The 27,427-nt window shown below is 35.9% G+C and overlaps 1 protein-coding gene across 1 annotated transcript; it reads left to right on the forward strand.

The window, feature by feature from the left end:
- The first annotated feature begins 13,214 nt into the window (after positions 1 to 13,214).
- On the forward strand, positions 13,215 to 25,621 carry LOC129279560 (5-hydroxytryptamine receptor 2A-like). The gene is made up of 3 exons (XM_054915664.2): positions 13,215 to 14,047; positions 22,106 to 22,519; positions 23,082 to 25,621. Exons 2-3 carry the CDS (start codon positions 22,207 to 22,209, stop codon positions 24,161 to 24,163), a joined length of 1,395 nt encoding a protein of 464 aa, XP_054771639.2. The 5' UTR covers positions 13,215 to 14,047; positions 22,106 to 22,206; the 3' UTR covers positions 24,164 to 25,621.
- Positions 25,622 to 27,427: the final 1,806 nt, after the last annotated feature.

Genomic DNA, 27,427 nt, shown 5'->3' on the forward strand with positions numbered 1-27,427 from the left:
GCCATTATCTCAAAAGAGCACTTATGTGTTATATCACATTACGTTGATTTAAATAAATGGGTTATACACGTACTTTGAACTCATAAGGTTATTGACCAGCCTTACCACCATCATAAATCACAAATATTATCTTAACTTTTTTTCTGGTCACATATTCTTTCTAGATTCAATAATATTTTTGTGATTTCTAATGTGACACTTCCCAATTTATCCAAAGCAGTCATGTGAAATGGAGTATTAAAACCCTGGAACTATCAGTAGGTCCATGAGAAATCTACTGAGCCATAGTTAATCTTAACGCTTAAATAATCATGCTTCAGTGAGAGTAAAACAAAAATATTTTAACCCTTACTAATTAAGGATACCCCAAATCCAGCCCGCCTTGCAGGTCTTAAAGCAGTATCAGTTAATTATTCAGTTGGTAAAATTTTCCAATGAGAAAAAAAAAGGCCAAATATTGCATTAGCTTTTGAAAATAATCTATGTTTTACACCCCACCTCCAAAAACAATCATGACTTTAACGAATTTCTGAAAACACATTAAAAAAAAGAAGAATATACTATGAATTTGATAATTCAAATTGGAAAGCTTTATCTAATTTTTCATAACACATCAAAAATGTAGTCCATTAGCAAGCTAATTTCATTTTTAACTAGGTCACTTCATACTGAAACTCAATTATTAGTGTGTTAATATGGTCTACGTTGGTATTCTATCAGGAACATAAACTCCTGATGAGATCGACACCTTCAAAATATGATACTCTATTCTTCTCATGTGGTATGGAAATTAAATTTAACACCCAATCTGCTTCAAATTAAAATCATCATTGTCTACTAGTCTGCAGACACAGACCCTGATTGAAAATTAGATCAACAAGTGGGTCTCCACGCGAAAAATAACATACATGTATACAAAACTTGCTGTTTCAAGGGAACTTCAGTACACAAGGCAATAACAGGCTGTACATTCAGACCCTTAACTCAAGTGAAGGGTTTGCACAGCAGACTGTCTACTGAGCAGAGATGCAGTGTGTCAATAACATTCTTATCTGGAAAAAAATGTCACACATGGGTGTGAAGCTATAATATAGGCAAAAAAGAGAGCAAGGGTACCAGGTGCAGGAATGCATCTGAAAGCAACATCCTATATCTAATACTTTGGAAGTGTTGTGGTCTAGTGGTTATGACTCTCGTCTTTCAATCGGAGGGACATGGGTTCGATTCCAAACCACGGCGTTTTTTCCTTCAGCACAAAATTTACCAACATTGTGCTGCACTCAACCCAAGTGAGGTGAATGGGTACCTGGTAGGAATTCATTCCTTGAAACGCAGCGCGCCTAACAGCTGCTCTGCTTAATAAAGCCAGGGTAATTATGCTGCATTACTGTATAGCGCTTAGAGACTTCTGATAAAGCAAGTGTTAAACGGTATATAAGCAAGTATAATTATCATTATATTTATAATTATTAGTGCATATCATAAACATTTTGCCCATATTCACTTGTCTGATTTCAGCAGGACAACCACGTATTACTGTCAAGACACTAACAACCATTTCCGCTTCTGCAAAGCCACAAGGATTATGTAAGAAGAAAGTTAGCCCTTGAGAGACTATTAAATTGAAAATAGTCAAAATAAGCAGGAAGAGGAGAAACATGATAATCCGGATTAGAGATGTTTAGGAAAAGGACATATATCCCCAAATCTATAATTTATGTCGAGCTGAATTATCGCATTTAATCAAACTAGATTAATCCATTTGCTTCTCACCACGTCTTCTATTTTGTTCTACTCACATGAATGTATTGTTCTGAATCAGTGTATCATCTGCATCACAACAACATGAAAACTAATTGGTTTCTCACAGGCAAAATTTTTCTTAACCCTGTTTTATAAGTGGGGCTAAATGGGGCTAATAGTCCGAGGTTAAGCTTAGCCTACTTTCTTTTCTCACAGTGCTTTTGTGGGCTAAGTGGGCAAACCCCACCTATAGTATGGGGTTATTTGGCCCTGCAGATAGCAGGATTAGCGAAGTTATAGCAGTGAACAAAAGTGTGAAAGTCCAGGGTTAAGGTAGCTGTGAGAAAAGAAAGCCAGCCAAGCCAAGGACTGTGCTCGATGTATGCTACAGAGGCAACAGGGTCATCGCTGTTGTCCAATCATGAACACTCAAGAATGTCTACCAATACTCCGCGATTACTAAATTTTGTGTGAGAAAAGCTAGCATTTCCTTAGCCAGGGTTAGGCTAAAAATTTGGTCAGAAATGAAAAGGAAAAATTATAGAATGGTATTCAGGATAGTACAGGTTTAAGGAAATGTAGTGAGAAAAGCCTATTAAAGACCTTAAACCTCAAGTCGGCTTTAGAGGTGACTAAAACTAGTTTACTGGAAACCGATTCAGGAAACCACTTTGGAAGATCGCTTTGCTAGCGTTCCCACTTGATCACACGAAAGTGGTTTTCAAAATCGCTTCACATAAAGCGCTCTTGTTGCTATGGAAACGCTCTCAGTGGGGTGACACGTTTCACGCGAAATTCGAAACCGCAGCATGGGCATTCTACACCTGTCGTGTGGAGTAGCGCGCTCACAATGTGCGAGGATCGCTTCCCGAAGAACGGTTGTGTCCTCACGCTAAAACCAGTTTAACGAGGCAAAGCGATCTTGAAAACTACATCGCGAGGTGGTTTTCCAAACTGGTTTGGAAGATCGCTTCCAAGACCGCTTCGACCGTTCTCACTACGCGTTAAACTAGTTTCCAGTAAACTAGTTTTAGGAACGTAGTGAGAACAGCCTCTATGTAAAAAAAACATAGCAGCACATACTTAGGAACAAAAATGAAGACATCCAGAAAAAAAAACAGATAAGAAAATAGACCATTGGGTAACAATATATATTTTTTGCCAAATAACTAATAATATTTATAATAATAATACTAATGAATATAGATAAAGAAGCACAAGACATACATATTATTTTATCTTTCTCTATTGATGATAGGTCATTTTCAGGAATTGTGTTTATTAAAGGTGTGCAAGCCCTTTCATACTTTAAAAATGCATACTGGCTGCTCAGCCCAGTGGAAGTAAAATCATTGTACTTACACTAAAATCTAGTCAATCTTTTATCCCTTCTATACTTTGATTACTTTCCAAGCATTTAAATGATTAAATCCAGAGAGAAGTAAAGTAAGAACTGCAGCATCTATTATAGGCCAGGTTTTTATAATCTCTCGTAAGAACTGCCCAAATGGGCAGAGCCCGAGATTGACCCTCCATTAATATTACATTCAATTAACGAGTTTATCACTAAAAGACCATCACATCAGACAGTGTTTAACAGTGAGCATCAGCCAACTTCATAGCAGCATAGACCTATTACGAATGGACATTCAACGAGAGTATTTTATGACCACCACCTGTTTCCAGCTGTCAAAATCGCTGTCTAACCCTTAACTTTCTCTTTACGCGGTTTTTACGACCACCGCCCGGGGCGATTGTTTACACAAGATCCTTTCGCCTATTGAACGTCACCGAGCGATCACTGGCCCTCTTTCGACCAAAGGCGGTCATGTTTTAGCCCCGATTGCCAAAAGGGAAAGTCCCTACATTACCTAGAATGCAATGCGCAATTGATATCCGGTTTTTCAGTACATTATTTTAGGCTGTCTATAATGTGCGATTGTCGTCTGTCCATCAAAAAAAATCCTGTTAAATTTCATCAATCCTGTGGAATTTTATGCCCAAATGAAAATCAACTTCTGACCGAAGGTAAGCGCTACTATCGACATCAATACTGTCTGAAAAAGATGGAATTTTAACGTTTTTCCGCAGATGTTTTCGTCGAATTTCAAGTGCTTTTTTGCCATAGATATACGGATCTGCAAGGTGATGTCAATGCATTTCATTTACGGTTGTGTGCGATGTACGTAAAAAATACGTTTATGCACGCCTGTTTTCTTGTTTCTGCTATCATTTTCATAGCGCTAACGTTCGCTGCTGTGCGTTGCTGTTGATAAAGTGAACGAACAACATCGCATGTGTAGGAGCAGCGTACAATTGATTTCCGCTGTCCATCAGTGAGAGCATGGTGAGAGCATTTTTAACGACCGGCTTGATGGGTGTCAGCTGCCAGCGGGGCCAGCGCTCTGTTTATAAAAGGATTAACGGCGACGGTCTTTGTGTCAAAGGAGGGGATTCGTTGATTGTCCATTCGTAATAGGTCTATGATAGCAGGAAGATGCCTTTCCAAGACAAGAAAACAAGATGGGTCTCATGGAGATCTGCATAGGGAGAGAACCCACATATTAGGCTTCTGACCCAACGCACTTTCAGTGCTCCCTAACTTTCTTCCCTAGCTCCCAGAACACCCATTAGGCTTACGCTAATTAGCCCTGTGTCCATTAGTCCCAAATGTACTAAGAGTCCATAAATTCTGATCAGGGAGAAACTGACCTGGGTTTACTGCGTAAAAAAAAGTTATAGTAACTTTGCCATCCAATGGCAAATGCCATGAAATCCTTGATTTTGATTGGCTGTTGAGCAATGTCATGTTGGTAGTTACCATTGGATAGCAACGTTACTACACTAGTAACTTTTGTGCAACAGACCCTGTCTGGCTCCAGTCAAAAGGGTAGTTCACTATTTTCATTTGGAGAATAAAAGTTCAAGTAAACTTAGGGGATTTTTAAATAGCCAAATCACCCACTATTTGGTATAAAATTTGACTGTTAATTTGAAGATATTCCAAGTGAAGAAGCGGGACATCTTACAAGGCAGATTGGGCCAGAATCTTGAGCTCAGGTAAACTTGTGCTGCTCTGGCCGATGCACCTCAAAATGCTCTGATTCAGTCAGAAGAGGTTGTTGTATGCTCTCCACTTGACACCTCTTGGTGTAGCCATTCATCAAAATCAACTCAAGGGGAAAAGTCTAGACACCCTTCCACCCATTCATCAAAATATAAACTATAATGGTAATCCCAGCATGGACCCTACCAATGCCTGTAATAGTAGTAGAATACTTGCTCATATAGCAACTAACACTTTGCTCTGCAATAATAACTACCCTACCAATAATTACCCTGGCATAAAAATGACATCAATATCATATGAACTTAAATGAACTTGATATTGAGAATGAAATGGCGCCATAACAGTCTTGCTGGCTGTGAATCTCTTGCAGTATTCATTGTTGATGAATGAGAATAACAGTTCTAAAGGCGTCAAATAATTCTCACAAGTAATAGATGGCTTTACCTGACCTACATTGTATAGATGGAAATCTTGTTTCTACATCCACTTCAGAGTGTTTAATAATATCATTATTCCATAGATAAGATTTCCCTTCTTTCTTTTTTTAAAAAGATATTAACTGCAGTTGTGGATGATGGCAAACCAGACCAGACCTATTAGACAAGATTCAAGGGGTAAATTAATGGCTCAGTGCCTCTTGAGAAAAAGAATAAATCTCAAGGAACCATAATCAATATCACTTTAATCCAGTAATCAAAGAGATCTATACGCATTTAAATTGCTTTGAATGTTGGAAGGCCACAATTTAAAGTTCTACCAGTGATGTTCGACCAAAAACATCGTCTCTGTGACTATTCCAGCAGACCCCAGTGTCAAGTACTAGTAGATAATGTCCATGAGTAGAAAGAGGATAATATATACCAGCATGACAGGGCAAAGATGTGTCTTTGTCAGACATTCAATAGGTCGTGAAAACATATCACATTTCCCAGATGTTTTCCATTGTTTTTTAAGTAAATATATCTTGGCATACAGCAATGACTCTTCATCTGTGCGGTAAACCAGTAAGTTCTGTTTTCTCTACAGTGTATATGGATATTGTACTTTTTTGGAACCAAGGACCATTTTTTGGAACCAAGGACCATTGGTAATACACACTTTGCCCTCATTCCTATCATAAAAGTGAAATGCTTCATTTACATGAAAATGTGGGTCTAAGGACTAAGTTTTTTTTCAGAGGACTACAGACAACGTCAGAGTTAGTTTTCACGAATGGGTAAATATTCAAGTAAATAATATCTGGGCCTTGAGTGGCAACACTGCCATCAATGATAACTACCCTGGTTACATTGCTCAACATCCAATTATAGTCAAGGTTTTCACAGAACTTCCATCCATGGGAAAATTGTAATCAGTGCTATTACTGGTAATTGTCATTTTCAGGAAAGGGTCCCTGGACTTATGACTTACAAATTCCGAGAACTATGTTTTAAGTTCTATGGGACAGTGATGGGGGGGGGGTGGGAAGTCAACTGTCATTATCAATAATGCTCCCTGGACTTTTGATCTATTTCTGAGAATGATTTCTTGATGATCTTGTAAACTGTCACCTTGGACCCGTTTCATAAAGGACTTGCAACTGCAACTGTAACTTGGTCATTATGGCAACTACCATGGAAACTTTGATTCTGATTGGCTGCTGAGCCGTTACAAGGGTAGCTGCCATTATGGCAACGTTACAACAGTTGCAAGTCCTTTATGAAACGGGCCCCTTATCTGATTCGGTAATGGTTGAGACAAACATCACTGCAAATCTGTATTGTTTCTAGTTTAATGGTCAAGGGATTCTCTAAACGATGTAAAACCATTCTCTAAATGAACACTTTAATCCAATGTAACTGCTCAATATTTACTTTCTAAGGTTCCAAATTCATGTCATCAGTATTTGAAGCATTTTACACAAAAAACATTTCTAGAGAAAGACCTGCTTTGTTAAAAAAAACACAATTAAAACCTTACAATACGTAGCTTTCATTTTAACTGGGATGAATTCCTAAAAATGGGCAATTTATACTAGTAATATTAGGCTTTCGATGAATTATCTTGGTGTATTCCTATTCAACATAGGTGGTATACATTACATCGGACATTGACAAACTGAATCGATTGTGAGTTGGAAAAAGAGATAAATTCCTTTTATTCTTCTTCTCCTTGGGACTTTTTATTACAATGTGGACATGTGATTGAACAAAACCATAATTATCTTTTGTTACAGGCGCAAGTAGCCACATCGGCTGATGTAAAATAATATATCAAATAAAATTAAGTATGTACACATCTTTCACATTTGCACAAAGAATTATTAAGAAGAATTCTTAAATGTCGTGAATTTATCAACTTTAGAGGTGGTTCTTTCTTTTTGAGGGAATATAATTAATAGTGAAAGATAGATTCTATTCAAACAGATTAATTTGAGTTGAATAGACTAAATGAATAGATTTTTCTTTCCCCATGCAATAAGCACTTTCAAACGTGTGCCTATTGTTATTAGTATAATGTCTGATGACAGGTAGGACATGGGGAGAAAGAAACAGCCCTTACACTTCTGAATGATGACATTTGCTCCTGCGAAATTTGCTCCGGTCTTAATACATGTATCTCAGAGGGCATCGAGTAAGAGTTGGGACTGAAATAGAGTTTTTGGTTCAGAATAATGTAAAGATTAGGATCAGGGTTTATATAGTTTTCGAGGTTAGATTTTATGTTTGGCTTAACGTGCAGATTTTCCATCTGAGCAATTGTTGCCAGAGCAAATGTCATGGAACCCACCATAGAGGTGTTGTGGCTCAGTGGATAAGTCTCCGGACTTTGAACCACAAGGAACTGGGTTCGAATCCTACCATGTCATTTGCGTCCTTTGACAAGGCGTTCATCTAATGCCACTCTCCATCCAGATATAGTAAATAGACACCCTGTAAGAGTCCTTGAATGGTCGAACACCCATCAGGGTAGCCATAACAAACAAACATTGCACTAAGCGCTATATAAATGTTGCATAATATCATTATAATTCAGGAAAAATTGAGTGCTCCTGCTCCTATTAATCTATTTGGCCTTTACTTTCTGCACAAAAAGTTTCCTGAAAATAATTACTAGTTTGGGATAAATAATCAGACAAGAAAAATCTTGAAAAAAATTACTTCTCTACAAACACAAAATTGCAATTTAGTTTGGGCTTTCCAGAACTTCAAAAGACCTTTCGTTTTGACAGGATAATAGTTAGTTCCCAAGAAACATCGGACAACATTTTGGAAATAAATTAAACCCCTAAAACACACACACACACAATGCTTTTGTTTGCAGTGTGAATGCTACCCTTGTAGGTCTCAATTTTTGGAGGAAAACCTAGCCTCATAACAAACTTCACTTCTAAGTTATCCTAAAAGTAAATTTTTTTGCGACAATAGTTGACATTTTGGCGTATGCTTATCACATTCTTTCCATTTCTTTGTCCAGTGGAAAAGAACCCTAAAACTGAGGTCATATAGTGTTTACTATTAAAAACACAGAAAAAGAAGTACAATAAACCTGCACAAAAATTAAAATATTAAGATATAAAAGGCCAAGTACTTCTTAATTTCCTGATAATAATTACAAGTTTGGTATAAAAAACATGCAGACCTGGGGCCCGTTTCATAAAGGACTTGCAACTGTTGTAACTATGCCATTATGGCAACTACCATGGCAACCTTGATTCTGATTGGCTGCTGAGCCCTGTTACCATGGTAGTTGCCATAATGGCAAAGTTGCAGCAGTTGTAAGTCCTTTATGAAACAGGCCCCAGAAGTGGTACTGGTCCTTCCAGTGTAACCTTTGACCAAAAATTTAGCTTCATATATATGAGCTTGATGTAGTTACCATGACAGTTGAAAGCCCCACCTCCCCTGTCACAAAACACAACAGAATTACTGAGTCAGTTTAATTGGCCTGCTTGGTTTAGACCAGGGGACAGCTGAAGATGAGTTGCAATCAGATCCAACTCCAAGACCCATGTTCTGAGGTCGGGTTTAATTTAAACTTTGGTCTAAAGTGGTGGTTTAACTATGGATAGCCAATTGTGACATAAATCTCTAACATTAGAGGTTTATAGCATCAGCTCATTTGACTCCCAAACCATTCTTAACTGTCTGGGAAGGATAAATAAGATAATTGTCTTCACCTCCAAAGAATTAGGAAAGAGCACAATAAAAAACATACCCCTTAAACAATTTTTGGCATGTTTGGCTTCCGATGATTTTAGCACAGAGTTAGACCACCGTCTTTAAAGTTAAACCCGAGTTCAGAATACGGGCCCAAAAGTCAAACACAACTTGATTATCAACCAATCAGAAGCATGCAACTGGGACTTGCGATTGAATGCATCTCTTTGTGAAAAGGGCCCCAGACATGGAACAATTACTGGAAGGGGTGTACCGTGTAAGACACCTACATCAGAGAATACATGTAGTTGTACAAAGATGATATAACGAGAGGTCGTGCCGAAAATTGGTCCTTCTCCAAGCATGCCCCTGGCTAAAACATCATTGACAAGTTTTGGCACCAGTCTGCCAAATAGTATAAAAAGACTTGTATTGTGATATGAGAATAAACTGTCATTATACAGGTAGGTGTAGAATAACTGATTTTCTCTCATTTAGAGTAATTGGGGAGAAATGAACAGAGGAAGACCTTAGAAATCATCATCTTTTTGAGTACGGAGTTAGAGTCAACAAGTAGGGAGTATAATAGTGATGGTATGATACCTTTTCACACGTACGACCTAATTTGGGCACCAAGTAGGCATCATCACAAAATGAATCAAATATTAAGGTTTCAACTGAATGGAAAAGTTACTCATTAATTACTCATTTAACTGGATGAAGAAAGTACAAAATTCTGGGTGGTGTTTCATAAAGGTGTTGGTAAAGTTACGCACAACTTTACGCACGACTGGAACATGTTCTTAGGTGCTAAATCAGTTACATAGGGATATCATTTAGCACAAGAAATGGTCACCAGCCGTGCGTAAAGTCATTCTAACTTACGAGCAGCTTTATGAAACGGGCCCAGTAAAATTTGTGTTAAAAGCATGACAGTAGTACTGCTGTAAAAAATAAGACTGGATCGATTTCGGGACAAAAACCACACATAATGAAGTAAGTTCAATGAGAAGAGTGCAAATGATATATATTTTTTAAATATATCTAAAACAATGTAGTTTAATATCTTGAGCTACCAAAATTGTATAAAATATGAATACGACCTTGCTAATTAAACTCACATCATATGCTGTCAAAATCATGGGACCACATGTACAATTATATATTGCTATATATGCATCCCTTTTAAAAGTACAAAATGTGTAGCATAAATTCCAATTTGATTTTGGTATAAAACAACTCCTTGTGAGTGCCGAGTATATCAGCAATGACCAGCCACATAACTAAAATTTCTAAGGTGTCCAAAAAAGAAGTTTGCATCCTGGCTGGAGGAGAACCAATTTAAAACATTTTACGGTAGAGAAATATCAAAAGAAATCCCCAAGCCTGTCGGGAATGATCAAAGATAAAACGAGAAGGGTAAAGAAACATTACATTAGTGCATTAATCCCCTCAATTCATTAGTTTGTTAGATAGATTATGTTGGAATTCAATTTTTGGGAGCCTCAGCAGTGCTACTGTGACAGGATGCGTCTACGGTTAGTGGATTACCGTTAACCATGAAAATTCAGTCCAAATGCAAAACTTTACGGCTTCGCCATTGCAGCCGGCATTGGAGTGTTAAGACATTCCTATTCATAGCTGATAGCATTATATAAACCCAACAATTATTCCTAATCACTCCCCTGTGTAAAGAAGTTTGCTTTAGTTTTGAAAAGCAGCTGATGAATAGAATGTTCAGTTCTTGAGCCATATATAATTCAGAATTACATGAATACCATGCCTAAATGACGCTTTTCATCAAAATACGACGCTGAATGCTGCTGGAATGAGGCGTATGCATATGGATGCCGGGAGAAGACGTGATCATTAATAAAATTCATGGTCACCAGAGTGATTAGGATGTAAAGAAGAGAATAAACAAACAGAGTCAACACAAAATAATATCAGTGGAGATGTACCCCTCTTAGTCGACATCTATGAAATAAACATTTAAAAAAATTGTCTTTTGTTAGTTTGATAATGGATGCATACCAATGACTTTTCTTGCTATCAAATCAATTATTCCTAATTGCTCCCCCGTGTAAAGTTTGCGTTAGTTCTGAAAAGCTGCTGATGAATAGTGTCTTTTCTTTGTTTGATAATGGATGCATAGCATTTGACTTTTCTTTTGGTCAAATCAAATATCTCCAACACTGAACATTATGTCAATCTGTTTGTTATTTGTTCCTATTTTCATGATGTCAAAGAATGCCGAGAAATAATCAAAATGATTTTTAATTATGACAAGAAATTATGTAATTGAAATGGATTTCATAATTTGAAAAAAATGACATATTGTTAAGTACTTGCATGATTAAAAAATCCAATGAAAAATACAATAAAATGGATTTAATAATTCCCCAAAGAATAAGATTTGCTTGTATAGATGCAAAGGTAAAGTCCCCATTTTTTCTAAAAAGAAGTCAGTTTTCTTTGGTCATAAAAAACAAAGCAATTCAAAATAATTATTAAAAAATCTGTTAAAAATTGTAACATTGGTGTGCGTGTATCTGTTTAACTTGTCTTTTAAAACACAATAAATTATGAAACATTGTCTGTCTGCTGGTGCTCTCTTTGTTTACTGGATCTTGCTTAGTTAATTAGCTTTTAGCTTTCTTAGTTTTTCATGAGTTTTCTACAGTGCATATACTTTGGGAAAAACTAAATTTTGCCCCCAAAATCTTGTTTTTCCCAAATTCTGTGAAATGCAGCCGCTTTGGGCCAAAAATGAGGACTTTCATGGAAGGCTCAATTTTCAGAAAAATGATAATAAAGGACAATAAAGTTATGCTTATGCAATCATTTAGTAAAGCTCTTCTAAATAATTATTCCAGTAATTTGAGTAAAGTGCTTTAATATTTAAGACATGCAATTCAATCAATCCTTGAGGCATAATCCGATAATTACAGGATTCTCCACCATTCAGGCACATCTTCATCAATAAATTATCCTCCTAATTACACACATAGAGGGCTACATCACAAACAAGTCCACTTATTTCAATAGATAATTGCCAAAACGCATCTCCCAGGTGAGTTATTTGTACCTCTATTAGAAAATTGGCTCCAGAAGTTTCAGCTAGTTGGTATCAAAGATCTAACTTGGTTGACAATTGGAAGTCATTGGAAATTATTTTTTTCAAAGAATAATAATTTTTTAAAAGATACATGTACACTGTACAGTCGGAATGATCAAACGGCCCTTTAGGTACTGACTGTTAAAAGGAAGACAAACCAATCTGCAAACTCATATAAACAAATTTTTGTTCCGACATATTTGAATGTAAATGCCTTTCAGAGTTTTGGGGACAGGAGAAAATCGGGTATTAAAATCATAGTCCTACATGTATAGAAGGGTACTCTATTCCCATTGCAATGTAAAACAAATATCAAAACAGGGGACCGTTGCATAAAAGTTGTAACCTAAGAGAATGATTATAATAATGCTCTATAGCCAATTAGAATCAAGGATTTCAGGGATTTTACCATTGGATAGTAACTTTTATGTAATGGATCCAGATATCTAACCACCATGTATCCTCACTCAGGAGTACTGCAGTGTCATTGCTTTACAAGTCAAGAAGACAAACATTCAAATTTTGCAATGAAAAATAATGTAATTGTCACTATAAATTTGTTAGAAATGAATGTTTGAATAAGATTCCAATAAAACTATCAAATCGTTGAACCTTTCGCAAAACTTAACCAAGTTTTAGATACGGAATGGATGGACAATAAGGACTGACGTCATATTATTTTCCCTACAATCTGTGAAAGATGACACTTCCTATTATTGTAAGAAAAAAAAGTAATGAAAAACAGGATTACAAATTAAGAAAGAAATGTCAATTCTTGTCCTGTCATTCAAGAAAATGATGACTAAAATCCACAATTCAACAATTGAATGTAATTCAAGAGAAGAATGGTGCATTTTAGCTGTCAGGTTGGGTTTCGAGGAAGATACAGGAGAATGACCTGACAAGGCGTGAATGTGAGACAAATTTCTTGCACAGATCATGACAGTAAACAAACAAAATAAAATGGATGACTGATTTCTTGAATAGCAGTAGAATGAAAAGGAGTGATTGGAAGAAGTGATTTTCACGCCCCAATTTGGCAAAATGCAATGATTTCTTTTATTGCTTACTCAGTTGACAAAACCACAATAAAAACTCACTTCTGCTTAATCTTATATAAGAAAGGGGAGATTATGAAAGCTGCACAAACTTTACACCAAAAGCCCCACTAAGATGAAAGAAGTATATACTGGGAAGAATTTGTGCTTTTTTGTGATTTCATTTTAAGTGCTATCGATGCATGGGGCATCCACATGCCAGCCCGCCTCAAATTTTGTTGTCTAGGCAGCATTTGGACACATCATACAGGTGCTTGGAAGAATACAGCAGTTCTTCCGTGAAGTCACACCCTCAACTTCATATCAAACTTCCTATAACAAGTGTAATAATTATTTACTCCGTGTAATATATGCATGTATTTCTTGCTTCTGTGGTATGCATCTGAAAGTATTGAATTGTGCAGTAAAATGTTGATTACCAGTCTTACAACAATGTAGACGATATCAATTTTTGCTACATGCAAATTTGGACCCACCTGTACTGGATATAAATAGAGAAGCATATTACTGGGCAAATCTGCTATTAAGACTCCCATGCTTTGTATGCATAGCTCATGTTCCATAAACGGGCCTTTGCTTGAAGAATAGGTTAGTTAAACGTCTCCCTTTTGAGGCAAAGACCGATGTTGAGAGGGGCTCCGGATTAAGGACACTTGTAGGCTTTGGAGGCTCTTAGCCCGACTAGGCTTCTTCTGCAAATATCTTCAGCTAACATTACCGATTGTGTCTCGTTGATTTACTTTGCAATCATGAGTTTATGGCTAGAGGGTGTGATTTACCAGCACGATGCCATGTGAAATGACTTAAGATATGTTTGAAATGATCTTCATCACTTCTGCATGAAACGCGGAGAAAGCGTTCACTCCATTTTGGTTTGGATCGTCTCCCACGCTGCCGATAAGACAAGCGCTCCTGAATCGTGAGTAGAACTTGATAGAATGGATGCAGTTTGTCAGATCAAGATGATCTATTTTCTATAGTTCTAAATAGTATGCCTTGCCTTTATCGATGAAATAATACATGGAGTGGCACTACCCAAGCTCAATAATGCCCTTGTAGTTTTATTATAGTGATATCAATGAAGATTGCTTTTCAAATTATTCTATCAAAGAAAACCTTAAATTACTGGAAATACATAAAATATTGGCCATTTTTAGGTCATTCATGCAGGTAGGAATACAATAGTGTTGGTACTTAGATGGGTACAGCCACATGTTATATAAAATGCATTTGTTGGGGCCCTGGAAAGGAAAACACAATTGTGCCTTTTTTAATTTTGCAAGTAAGATATTGCAGACATTTCCATGTACGTGCATACTGGGTGTGTCACAAGGCAATGAAGTTTCAGCTGTAACTTCTGATGGTTTCCATGGCGAAGAAGAATAGCGTACTAGGTTTCACGGCACAGCATGTATCTTTCTTGGGCAAATGTTGGTCCTAAAAGCTATCATCCACTCAGCACATGCGTGATTCATATTACTTTTTTTTTTTTTTACAGAATATTAATTTTTGTAAAAACTTCAAGAGATGACTTTTGTAGGTTCAAAGTACATGTAAAAGGTAAAAACTTTGCAGGGATATGTACCAGCAATTCTTTGGTTCAGATCAAGTGGACAACAGAGAGGGATAAATAGAAGGGCCAACCCAATTCAAGCATGGACTGGGTGGTTCCATGAAGTTGTTCTTAAAGGGGAAGTGCACCCTGAAAAAAACTTCATTGTAGTAAAAACAGCAGAAAAAAATAATATAAAATGTGTAAAATTAATAAAAATATGACATAACAAATGAAAAAAAAATGACTTTCAAATTATTTTTCAATCTTTGATGAATTTCCCTCAAATTTTCACCAAAATTTTATATGAATTTTTCTGCAATTTTTACAGGGCGAACTTCCCCTTTAAGTTATGCAAAATGTACCAAAACAGTTTCTCTCATTTTTTAAAATTCATTAGCTAAAGTTAAACTGATTCAATAGCTAGAGTTAAACTCTAATCTTTGTAGATTTTAAATTTTTCTTGAAACAAGAATATGAATTCATGTTGATCATTTTTTCAAAATTTGAGTAGGGGTATGGAGAGTGCACTCCAAGTCTCCATCAATGTAAAAACAAAGCACGATAAAATGGGATATATGCAATCTTGAAAATGCTTTACAGTCACGACTATTTAGGATAATCCATGGGCGCTATTTCACAACTAGTTTTTTTGCTATCAGGATAACTTTTGCATAAATGTTTGAAGGAGTTTTATAGCATCTCTGAAACTTTTGATGAATTATTTGGAAAATGAAAATAAATTCCAATTGTGTATAACAATTTTGACTGTAGCAAAATGCACACAGAACGTTTGTTCATTTGATATACATGCAATATTAATCATGCATTATATCAGTCTTTCCTTACACTCTCAATACGCTACCAAGCTGAGATAATTGCTTCAAGTCGCCAAAGAGATAATCCTCACAACAGACACCCAACTATACCTTGTGTGATAGATAGGCCCACAGAAGCCTTGTATATGTATCACCCACTCGCAGAGAAATACAAAATGTTTAAACCTTACGCTGTGGAGAAACTAGTTGGCTTCCAACAAATGTGTGTTTAATAGTTACTGTCTAAACAAACACCTTAATTACATGATAAATCTGAAATTTAGACGAATGTTTAGTCTAATAAATCAATGAATACTTATCGCCCCACATCGGGGTGCATCTGCTTTGCTTTGTGAGTAAGCCGAATCACGTTTGACGATGGATAATATAGCAGCTAGTTGTAAGGCTTGGAAGTTAAATTTAATTACTTGATGTCGACAAACAGAATACTTTGATATGCAATGATAAAATGCATATGAGTATCGGGGAGGCCTTAACAATTTTAACCCACACTTGCAGTCATAAAGTATCAATGTTATCAGCTCTCTCAATATAATTACAACTCTATCAATTAAAGGGGAATCTCTTACTGATTTGAACATGAGTAAAAAAGTGAGGCCAAATATAACAGTCTGTTTTTAATTCTAAAAAAAGAAATCCACAGGAAACATGCACTGGTATCCCTAATCATAAAATTGCAAATTATTGCTAAATCTTCAAAAGGAAACAAATGCATACCGACCAGGATGTGCATATAACTGTTCTGTGAAATTAGGCAAGTTTAAAATGTCATACATGTAACTTTCTTATTTTACAACTGATTTTGATGAAATTTTCAGTGTTAAGCTTGTTGGATTTCTCTCTTTTCATTCGAATCAACTTTTTGTTGGGGTGGACTTGTCCTTTAAAACTGATGCTCAATAAACCCAAGTAGAATTCTAAACTAAAGACAGCCTCACCTAAAAATACTATCTGCTGCTACTGCACATCAAATAACTATTTAGAAAACTGCTAAAGTTACATGTACATACAAATTCAGAGGAGGTAGATTTCAACTGCATAAATATGCAGAGAGATTAACTTTTTTAACTGGAGAATGGTTTTTACTGTTTAGTATGAAAACTTTTGTTGCGAACTGAGAATCCTGTCTCTTTGGGGAAACCTTCTGTGTATAAGTACACAACATGGAATGTCTTTCTCATATTTTGCCTTGAAAGCTTCCTAAATGTTGCAGGGATATGTTGACGAGTCTATGAATAACTTATGCATACATAGAGTGTACATGCAATGGGAGTATCATGAAATGCATTACAGAAGAACAAACTTCTGACAGGTTTTGTAAAGAATCTTTATAAATTAGCTTTTCAGCTCAAAGGCTTTACGAAGAATGTATTTTTGTTTACAAGTCTATGTTATCTCTTTCTCTCTCTCTCTATCGCTTTCTTTCCCATTCTTTTGATGTAAATCATGTTTTTCTTAAATCCATTTCATGATCAACAGTGCGCTCGGTCTTTTATCAGAAACCTTGCATAAATTGAGTTATAATGGGGTTACTGGTTAGCATGTGAGCGAGTATGAATGTATTAAAAATGCGCATTTCACAAAGAATGTCTACAATCTACATTTGTAATCTCTGGAAGATTCGGCATGATGCAGGTAGTCTGTGAGTGAGCCAAACATACGATTGGAACTAGAGTTAAAGAAAGCTGTGATACAGTTTTTAGTTTAGAATAATGTGAGATTAGTATGAGGGTTGGGGATAGGTTTGAGGACAGGATTTACATGTAGGGTCAACATATTTGTATACTCTATTTTGCAAAGAGCCATAGCAAATTATAGAATCCCTTTCTAACATTACAATGATTTGGCTCTTAATTGTAAAAGATCTACTCTCTATAGAATATATAATAGTCTCTTCCAATAATGTTCAAATGTATCACATCCTTTAGCTCTGGTCATGTTTCATAAAACTTGTTATAATAACAAATGGGCAATAACAGTTAAAAGCTACTGAAATCCACCAATCTGATTGGCTGAAAGTAAATTTCTAACAATAACTATGCATATGTTTTTATAACAGGTCTTTGTGACACAGGGCCCTGGAATAACTTACACTGCAGATAAGAGCATTTAAGACCTATTGTGAGATATTTATCCATGTTTGTTATTCTTCACTCAGGTTTTAAATGGTTACAAAGTAAAATATGAACATTAGTGTGACTATTCTGGCAAGTGTTCACTTGAATCTAATAGCCAGGCCATCATTGCTTTCAAAATGCAGTCATTCTCAATTTATCATTCATACTGCTAAGTGAAACAATTAAGGGATTTTCTTTTATATACCTATCTTCCAAAATTTCATGAACATTAAAAAAAAGACATCTGGTGGGTGTTTCATAAAGCTGTTCGTAAGTTAAGAGCGACTTTAAGAACGACTGGTGATCCTTTCTTATGGTAAATGGTATATTCATTGGCGATTGTTTAATGCGTAGGAAAGGATCACCAGTCGTTCCTAAAGTCTCTCTTAACTTACGAACAGCTTTATGAAACATCCCCCTGAAAGGTACTTCACAGACAATTAAGTTTGAAAATAAATCATCATGCCTGCCCTCCTATATTTGATTTTTTATAATCCCATCCTTGGTATATTAATAAAAATAGCTACAACTAATATTGACAATTGATAGTACCTATTAATCTTACAATACTTTGTGAAAGTTGGGATCATGGTGGATTAGAGTTAATGGGTTATCGCCTGGACTACCTTGGAAAGTGTGAGGAGCCACACCATGTCACTAGACACCCATCATCCAACTTGCATTGGTCACTCTGCGTACTAAATGTTCCTGTTTGTACAGACAATATCCCCCAAGGCAATCCCTTTAAACATTACAAACACTACACCTTTATCAAGGCAATTCTATTCTTTTATTCTATAAAAAAATACAAATTATAATAGGGGCTATCATATCAAATTTGCTATAACAGTTAAAAGCTACTGAAATTATCCCTTCTGATTGGCTGATGGTAAATTTGTTAGATAAATTATGCATTCATTACTAAAAACAAGTTTTTATGAAACAGGATCCTGAATGTTTTAGTCAATGTATGATGACAGTAAGGCAAGCCGTTTTTTAAATCCTATTTCAAACATCGTCTTTTGCTATTCAACACACATGATTCTTCATACATACAAAGAATTTGAATTTGTACAATGCAATTCTTGTATTACTAAGTTGAATCAAAGGAGGTCACACATACAGTACAGTACACTGTACATCTGCATACACTGGCTGAAGTTTCCAGGTGCTACAGTCCCTTACGACCTTTCAAGGACCGCTTATTTATCTCCCATGGAGGATTGTAACTTCATGTAGTTAAGAAATAAAGTTTACACAACTTCAATTACTAGCCTCACATTCCTTTTTTGAAACCAATGCAAGCATAGGAATGTTATACATGTACATTTGATTCTACATACGCTGTCGGCACGAATATGAATACCAAATAAAAAAGGCTCTTAGTTGACTTACATGTATGAACATTTGCATTGATCAATATTTTAAAGATAAAACAATTTGAAAAGTGAATTCCTGAGAAACCATGTATAACACTGTTTTGGAAGAACCATTCTAATAACCTGGGCCCCCTTGTTTTCAAAGACTGTAGCATTGTAAGTAAGTAATGGTCAGGGATTCCTAAGCTGTCCAGATAGTTTTTAATTGACCATTAACTCTTTTCAAATCATCCCTTGGGAGAATGATGCCTTGCATTTGAAGTATAAAATCTAAAGCCCCCATCACACTTATTCCGAATCAAGCAGAATTGGCCTGAATGAAAGGACTATTGTTTGACCACCAGTTGGTCATTTAAATCTACTTCGAACACCGTTCGAAAATACCCCTCGAATGTTTTGAACATGACCAAAACCTTCGGGACGGCCAAAAGAAATGACAAAAATATTTCGAATGCACCCAGAATGCAGTCAGAATATTTAGAATGCGCCTAGAATGTCCAAGAATGTAGCACCAATTATCAATCTGACTCCATTGCGGCTCATTTTGACTAGTGTATGATGATTCACCTGGTCAATTTACTGAATTTGAACTCCAGTTTGGTGAATTCATAAGTTCCTCCCAAAAATTTCTGAATATTTTTGAATATTTTTTTCGTTCCAGCTTCTGCTTGATTCCTGCTGATGGGGGTTTAATGTGTGTTGCATGAAAATATTTGTAATCAATTGCAAATTTAAAGATGCAAATTTCCAAGTGATAGTCTAGATCAATTTAAAAGAAAATCAATTTCTACTGGTTGATGCAAGAAGCAGATTATCAATCAATTGCATATTTGCAATGAAATGCACAACATTTAAAATTGATTTCGAGACCTAAAATTTACTTGAAAAATTGCAAGTTTCTTGCAATGTTCAGATCTTCCTTCTTCTGAAGATGACGCTGAGTTATCAACAATTATTAAAAAAAATTATTCAGTTTTGGTAAAATCAAAGCGTTATCTATACATGTACATGTATAAGTTTGAATAAAAATATGTCAGATAAAGTTAAATATTGTATAATGAAATACATCTTGTGTACAAAAAAAATCTAATATTCATGAGGAAGAGGTTACACAATGTGTCAAGATTAATAATATTATATCCATACCCCCCCAAAAAAAAAATCATGTCTTTTCCTCAGAAATTAGAACCATTTCTCCACCAAAGGAATTGGACATCGACTTCAATATCTGTAGAGCTTTTTGATAGAAAATAACTAACTAAAATAAGTGTTTGCATTAAAAAAATCTTTCATTATTAAGAACAATACAGCAACCACAAGGGGGCACTATCTGAGCAACCATTCATTTCATGTTTTTTAAATCTAAAAATTTATCTCGTTGAACCCCAATAGTCAGGCAGGAAATTGCATGAAAATGGCAAGGAAAAGAAACACTTTAAATTTTCCAAAGTTTCAGGCATGTACACGTACATGTAGGACTGGATATCAATTATCTCATCACACTGTCAAAAACAATATTTGCGTAAAAATCCAAGCACTGACGTAGACCTACAGGTACGTCTGCTTGATGTTTAATTTGACGATGCAAAAGATTGTATTAAAAGATAAATAGAATGTTAAGTTGATTACATAGTTGCTATGGCAACATCCATCATGGCCCTGCGTCACTGACCAGTCTCTGGCTTATTACGCCCCGTCCTCGCAACTATGCTCCTTCTATCTTGACATCGTCAATTAGACCTTGATAGAAGCTAATCAAGGACTCTTATCCAGGAATCTCATTTAAGACTTTTTTTAATACGCCTAAAGGGAGTGTAATTATGTCCAATTGTACATGTATTACTATGACATCCCCCTACAACAGGCTATCTATTCTAGACTGTGAATAATTAACATGTGATTTACAAGCTCAGCAGTGTTTCAGATGGGCGATCTTCATCTCTGCCCTTCAGAAATGTATACAGATAATTTTTTTTAAAGAAAAGATTTTACAATCCTTACTTAACATATCCCTATCTCACTGCCTTCAGTGTCCCTACCCCACCCCAACCCCTATCCCACTACCCCCCCCCCCTCCCCATGTACCTCCGATTAGTAATGAAAACCTATTGTTGGTGTTTAAGAAAGGAATTGCATGGGAGATCCTTGATTGGTCAATTGGGAACAACATTTCTCTGTCAATGTTTGACCATCTCAAGGACCTTTTGTATGTAAGCTTTAATGACAAGGCAATTACATGGAGTTGGTGTTTCCTCAATTGAAGATTTTTTTTTTTGAGGCGCAGCCCGATAATAATATCAGTCAAATTGCCTGTAGCCTCCTACATTTTATAAGAGTCAATAATGATGTAAAGGTATGAAAAGGTGATATACATGTATGGGTGTTATTCATTGACTTCAAGCTTGCACAAGCTATCTGACCTTTCACCAGCCAAGGAGGGATTTTTAATCCATTATTAAAAAAATCCAACAATCACAATATCCATGTCATCTTGTGGATGAAATTTGTTTAGACATTAAACTGCGAATGCTTTAAGCCACATTGCTTGATTTTTTTTATTGACAAATAGTTAACAGACTTTATAATCCAAAGTTGGTGTCAGAGTCCAAAGCAGAGTGTTTTGAATAGGTGTTAAAGCTTTATCAATTGAAGCGGTTGCGCACACCAGATAATGCCAAAAGCTTTGTTCCAGTTGTATTTTCTTTTCTCAAATATGTACACATAGGTTGTATTGTATCAATGGTTACACATTATGGCACTTCCACAGTAGTCTGTTACTCCATAGCAAGTTAATTCATATAAAATGAAATGCTGGTATAATTATTACACAGTTCTTGCACAGAGCATATAACATTACGATAATATCTTCGCATGGTGCCGACTATAACCGCTCGAGCCTTCTACGGCATGCAAACTTATCAAGGACTGACTCCTGCTAGGTCCTCATTTACCTCACCTTTCTTGAGTGCAGTACATGTGGATAAATCTCTTACTGAAAGAAATTAATGCCATGGTATACAGCTATCTCATGATCACTGGCTAGCCCATGTTTATTGAATTCTTGCCTACTTCTTTTATCTCCACCTTCAGGTCTCATACCAAGGCATCAAAACCACTGAAGGACACTGCAGTGTAGTTGGCCCATCTGAAATGTTCCTCTTCGGCTTGTGCAACCAGTGACGAAGCTAAAAATGGCAACTTCCTGGACGTCAACTCAGCCTCCTACAAAGACCATGCTCATCAGCTACCGCACGGACAACAACACAACGATGCTGACGGACACTGACGCTGATGGTGGATTGCATGTTGAACACAGCTGGCCTGTGCTGCTTCTTGTACCCATAATTCTTTGCACCATTGTTGGAAACCTCTTGGTATGCTTGGCCATTAGCAAGGATCATAAGCTACAAAACCTGACCAATCTTTTCCTCTTTTCAATGGCAATGGCTGACCTCTTGGTGGCGCTACTCGTCATGCCTTTCGGACTTGCAAAAGACTTACTTGGTAAGCCATTAGATTTATCTTGAATAAACATTATCTGGTGAGGTTATTCAGAATGGGGGTAAAATCTGAACAATAGCATAGGCTGCGGATACAACTAAATGTAACAAGGCCAAAGTGCTGCTACAAACAAATTAAAAATACTTGGACCGAATGATAGAAAAGTTAAATTGGAGCAGCTAAATCATTAGCATGTACCAACAATAGATGAAAATAGTTATAAGTGCAAAAAAAATATTTTTGTCATTAATTTGAACACTACTAAAAAAATCTATTAACTCTTTTGACCCTACAATAAAGGTATGTTCCATTAAATATACATGTAGCTTATATCCTTGAATTCCACAATACATTTTCAATTTCAATTCTAAACATTGATGTCAGTTAAAAAGTCCCAACAGAAAATCATATATGATAAAATCATAATAACAATGATACATGTACATAACAAAAATAATTTGTAAGGTTTCATTTGAACTTGCCAGTGATCTGTCATAGTAAAGCAGAATGTCCTTTACTAGATTGATAAGAAAGGTATGTTTTTTCTTTATTCATTTTGTTTCAGGACACTGGTCTATGGGTCTAGTCATGTGCAACATCTGGTCCACTATGGATGTCTTCTGCTGCACTTCGTCCATACTGCACATGTGCACGGTCAGTATTGACCGCTACCTCGCGATCAGTGACCCTCTGAGGAACAAACGCCAACCAAGAACTAGACGAGGCATCATCATCAAGATCTGCATTGTTTGGGCCTGTGCAGCAGGACTGTCCAGTCCGCTTTGTATCATGGGTTTCCTTCAACCTGAAACAGTCCTGAACAATGGCCAATGTGCTGTGACCAACATCCACTTCATGATCTATGGATCGGTTGTAGCGTTCTTCATCCCACTGTGCATCGTTATCATCACATACAGTCTCACAACGTACACTCTTTACAAGAAAACGAAACTCTGCGGTGGTGAGGACAGTGAAGAGATCCAAAACAAAGACAAGCAGAAGACCTATCCAAGGTTTATTCTTCAGGTTGCCAAAAAGAACGGCTTTGAGCCTGTATCAGTCAAAGACACCAAATGTGATTCTACAAGTCTTGAGAGCTTGCCAACCCATAAAGAATGTCACCTGTCCCAAACATCTCTTGCATCAGTCAATGGTAATGGCAGCATTCGCAAGCTGAATGTATCTAATCTCAGTCTTCGGCGGACTATGTCGCATCAAAGCCGTAACGGCATGAAGCGGCTGAACACCGAGCAGCGGGCCAGCAAGGTCCTTGGACTTGTCTTTGCCGCCTTCGTAGTGGGATGGACACCATTTTTTGTGGCGAACATCACCTGTGCGATCTATCCTAATTGTGCAATTGATATAACTGTATTTACAATCTGTACATGGATTGGTTGGGCATCCAGCATGGTGAACCCGTTTATCTATACAGCATTCAACATCCGATTTAGGCAAGCTTTCATCAAGATATTATCATGCAATAAATATTACTCCATTCTCAAGAGAAACTCTTCTAATAACTCTGAAAAAGACAGAGAAAGGGGTCCGAACAGAAGCATCCCCATGCGGCGGAAGTTTGTTGCGTACGATGGAAGCATTGACCGACATGGCAACAAGCTTTGGTCATTGCCAGAGGCTTCCCAGTGACATCATTGATACACCACAGAGCATTAATCTTGGAATGGTGCTGAAAGTCTGTGATCTTTGACATGTGCTGAAAGTTCTTTACTGAAATAAAATGTGTTTGTATAACAAAGGCAAGATGTATACGACTCAGTCTTTGATGATTGAACAATACAAATACTCAAGATACTGGATATTTTTGCCTGAAGAATCCTTAAGTTTTATATATACATTTATTTATCAATTGAGTATATGGTCTTGTGTGTATTAGACCTACATCTTTTGTTTTACAAAAGAAAAGGCATTTGGATATGTGACAGAAATATAATAATGGTTTGGTTTTGATGGTTTAAAAACAAGGGGAGCGACGATTAAAGAAACAATTAACTTTGGAGGATCTACAAGTTGGATATTCACACTATCATGGGACATAGAATATCTATATTGACTCTTCTTGAGATTATTCACTTACTGCTAAAATTATTTTCAAGAAGCTTCAGGCAAATCAACTATAAAATCATTTGCATCTCATATAAAATTGATCTCAATTGTTCATGAATCATCACTGACTTGCCTTGAATTTATTTGATTTATAGTTATCATATTTTCATCAAAGTTATATTTTTCTCTCTTGAACACATTTGCTTACAATCGATTGTCTTGATTTTATTTTAGACCAAAGGGGGGGGGGGGGTGTTTTACAAAGGTTAAGCATGACTTAGAGTCACACTTAAATTTCTAGTTGCATGCAGTATAGGGGGCCATTCTCGGTCACGTGTGACAGAAATTATGACAAATCGTTACTTCATTTAGATATTTATAAAACAATAAAATTTTAGAGATTTATAATTGTAATGATTTTGAAAGTGAATTTCAAAATGAAACTGAACTTTCAAAATCATGCTTCTGTGTGAAGTCAAAAACGTGACCCACTTCTTTTGACCTCTGACCTTGAACCTACATATTGGAGACAGCAAAAAAAATCCAAATGATAGCTGACTATTATGTTAATGTTATATAACATTTGAATTACTATTCTCTCTAAAATTTTCAGATTTATAACTAATTAAAGTCAAGATTTGTCATAATTTCGGTCACATAAGTGACCGAGAATGGCCCTATATTAGGCATCATTGCATTGGTCACATGACAAGGGGTGTTGCAAGAAAATATTTGCAATCAATTGCACATTTCAGATGCAAAATTTACGATTGACAGATCAATTGTAACTGGGGCAAATCAATTTATACTTGTGATGCAAGAAGCAGACTATCTATCAATTGCAAATTGGCGATGAAATGTATGACTTTCAAATGATTTTAGAACCTTAAATTGATATTGAGGATTGGTTTGCATGGTGCTAACTACATTTATAAGTAAATGTTGACAATGTATTGCGTTGACAAAACATATGTACAAATTGAACAATAACACTTACCAGAAAACATGGCCTGGATAGAATTTCTGTTCAACTTTAATATTATAATTATAATGTTAAGTTATTTTTAATAAACTTCAACACATAGCCTTTTTTCATAATGTGCATTTAACTGCATTTTATGGTTCATAATTTGTTAATCACATGATCACTGTTGATTACCTTAAGTAGACAAATGGATATCATTCAAATATGTGTTATTGATTTATTTATAAACTATCAATAATCAAGAGGGGCATGGTATAGCCTTCTGAAGAAATGTAAATATAAACTGAGGATGAGGTCAAACATATATATGCAAGATGAAGAAATATTGCATTATATCAGATTATTTTATAGCTCAATGTTTTTAATACAACAATACTGTGTGTGTCACTGTCAAGTATTAAATGGAATAAAAAGAAAAAATGTCCTAGTACTATCATAATTCAACTGCATGAAAATATCAATTTTACGCGTAAAGTCATTCCCAACCAAGGCGCTGTTGCCTAAAATATGTCATAAAAATGGTTCAAGGATGTAGCCAATAGTGAGTGTGTATGCAAGTCACATGTTTATACTTTAATCTTTTGAAACCTCTCAGTCATGCATTATTTGTGCAGCAGTATGAATTTTTGGTGCATTATTTTACCAATTGTGTTTTATAAAAACTAAGAAGCTACCTGAAGTAAGCATTATTCAAAAGAAAGGGCTATATGACAAGGATTTTGATGCGCTCACTTACACATACATGCTAGATATGCGTGTGATGTCATACATCTCTCCATCAGTGCAATCCTAAAAAATATGGCGGGACTCGAACTAACTTCCCACAACAAATTCATATGGCAGATGATTCATAAAACAAATAATGCACGTTTTTAAATTTGTGATGTTGGTGACAATGCAGGCATAACATACATTTGTGTAATAAGGCAATAAAATGCAAAAGCATTCGGCGTAAGCGCCTAATTCTTTCTCATATTGAAAATACAATTGAATGCCCTGCATCGCCACAACACACTCATAAATGCGCATTATTTGTATATTATTATTTGCCATCCAAATTGCAATTTCCATGACATCCTCGATTTGATTGTTTGTACCACTGAATGGCAAAGTTGTAACTTTTAAGTAAAGTGACCCAAAGAAAAAAGAAAAAAAACCACCACAAAACACAAATAAAGAATGAGACCCGGGAATATTTCATGAAACAGACAGTGATTTTCACAAGCTACCAAAATCCTTACATCTAATTGGCTCAGAGCAAATTTGTCAGTGAATATTACAGACTATTTGTTTCATGAAACTCTCCCCTAGTGAAAGCAGTGTGCGTCAATATGCATGTTGGCAATATGGTAAGACACGATGAACAGATACTGTTAAAGGATGCTAGATCATACATGAGAAACAGTTAAACAGATAACTTGTTTTGATATTAAAAAAAAGGAGCTTTGTTTGGTTCGATAGACGTTAGAAACAAGGAAAGAGATAGATAGAGTTGGATTGCCGCCAAGAGATGGCGCTAGATAATGAAGATAAGTCGGGACATTGATTGGACAGAGAAATCTAGATGTTAAACACTGTACATTTATTTGTGGGTATAATCATCTCTAAAGAGAAAAAACTTTACTTTAAGGAAAAGTTTTTATTTATATATATATTTTCATCAAGAATGTAAAATCATTATCAATTTGAATATGCATCCTTTATCTACTTTTTTAAAAGGGAACACAAAGAGTTTCAACTGATTTTCTGTAATATGATTTGTCAAAGATCAATATCACAAATATCACAGCCAAGGGGAGCTCTTCATTATAGGACAGGATGTTTTACCTGACGAAGTCTGTTTTATCTGTTACCATAGCAAC

This window comes from Lytechinus pictus, chromosome 16 (genome assembly GCF_037042905.1).
Source record: "Lytechinus pictus isolate F3 Inbred chromosome 16, Lp3.0, whole genome shotgun sequence".
Lineage (NCBI taxonomy): Eukaryota > Metazoa > Echinodermata > Echinoidea > Temnopleuroida > Toxopneustidae > Lytechinus > Lytechinus pictus.

Bases quoted from the DNA above. Each gene is read 5' to 3' on its own strand.
- LOC129279560 (XM_054915664.2), top strand. From the start codon at position 22,207: ATGGCAACTTCCTGGACGTCAACTCAGCCTCCTACAAAGACCATGCTC. The intron at 22,520-23,081 runs GTAAGCCATTAG...ATTTTGTTTCAG, and splicing joins ACTTGCAAAAGACTTACTTG to GACACTGGTCTATGGGTCTA.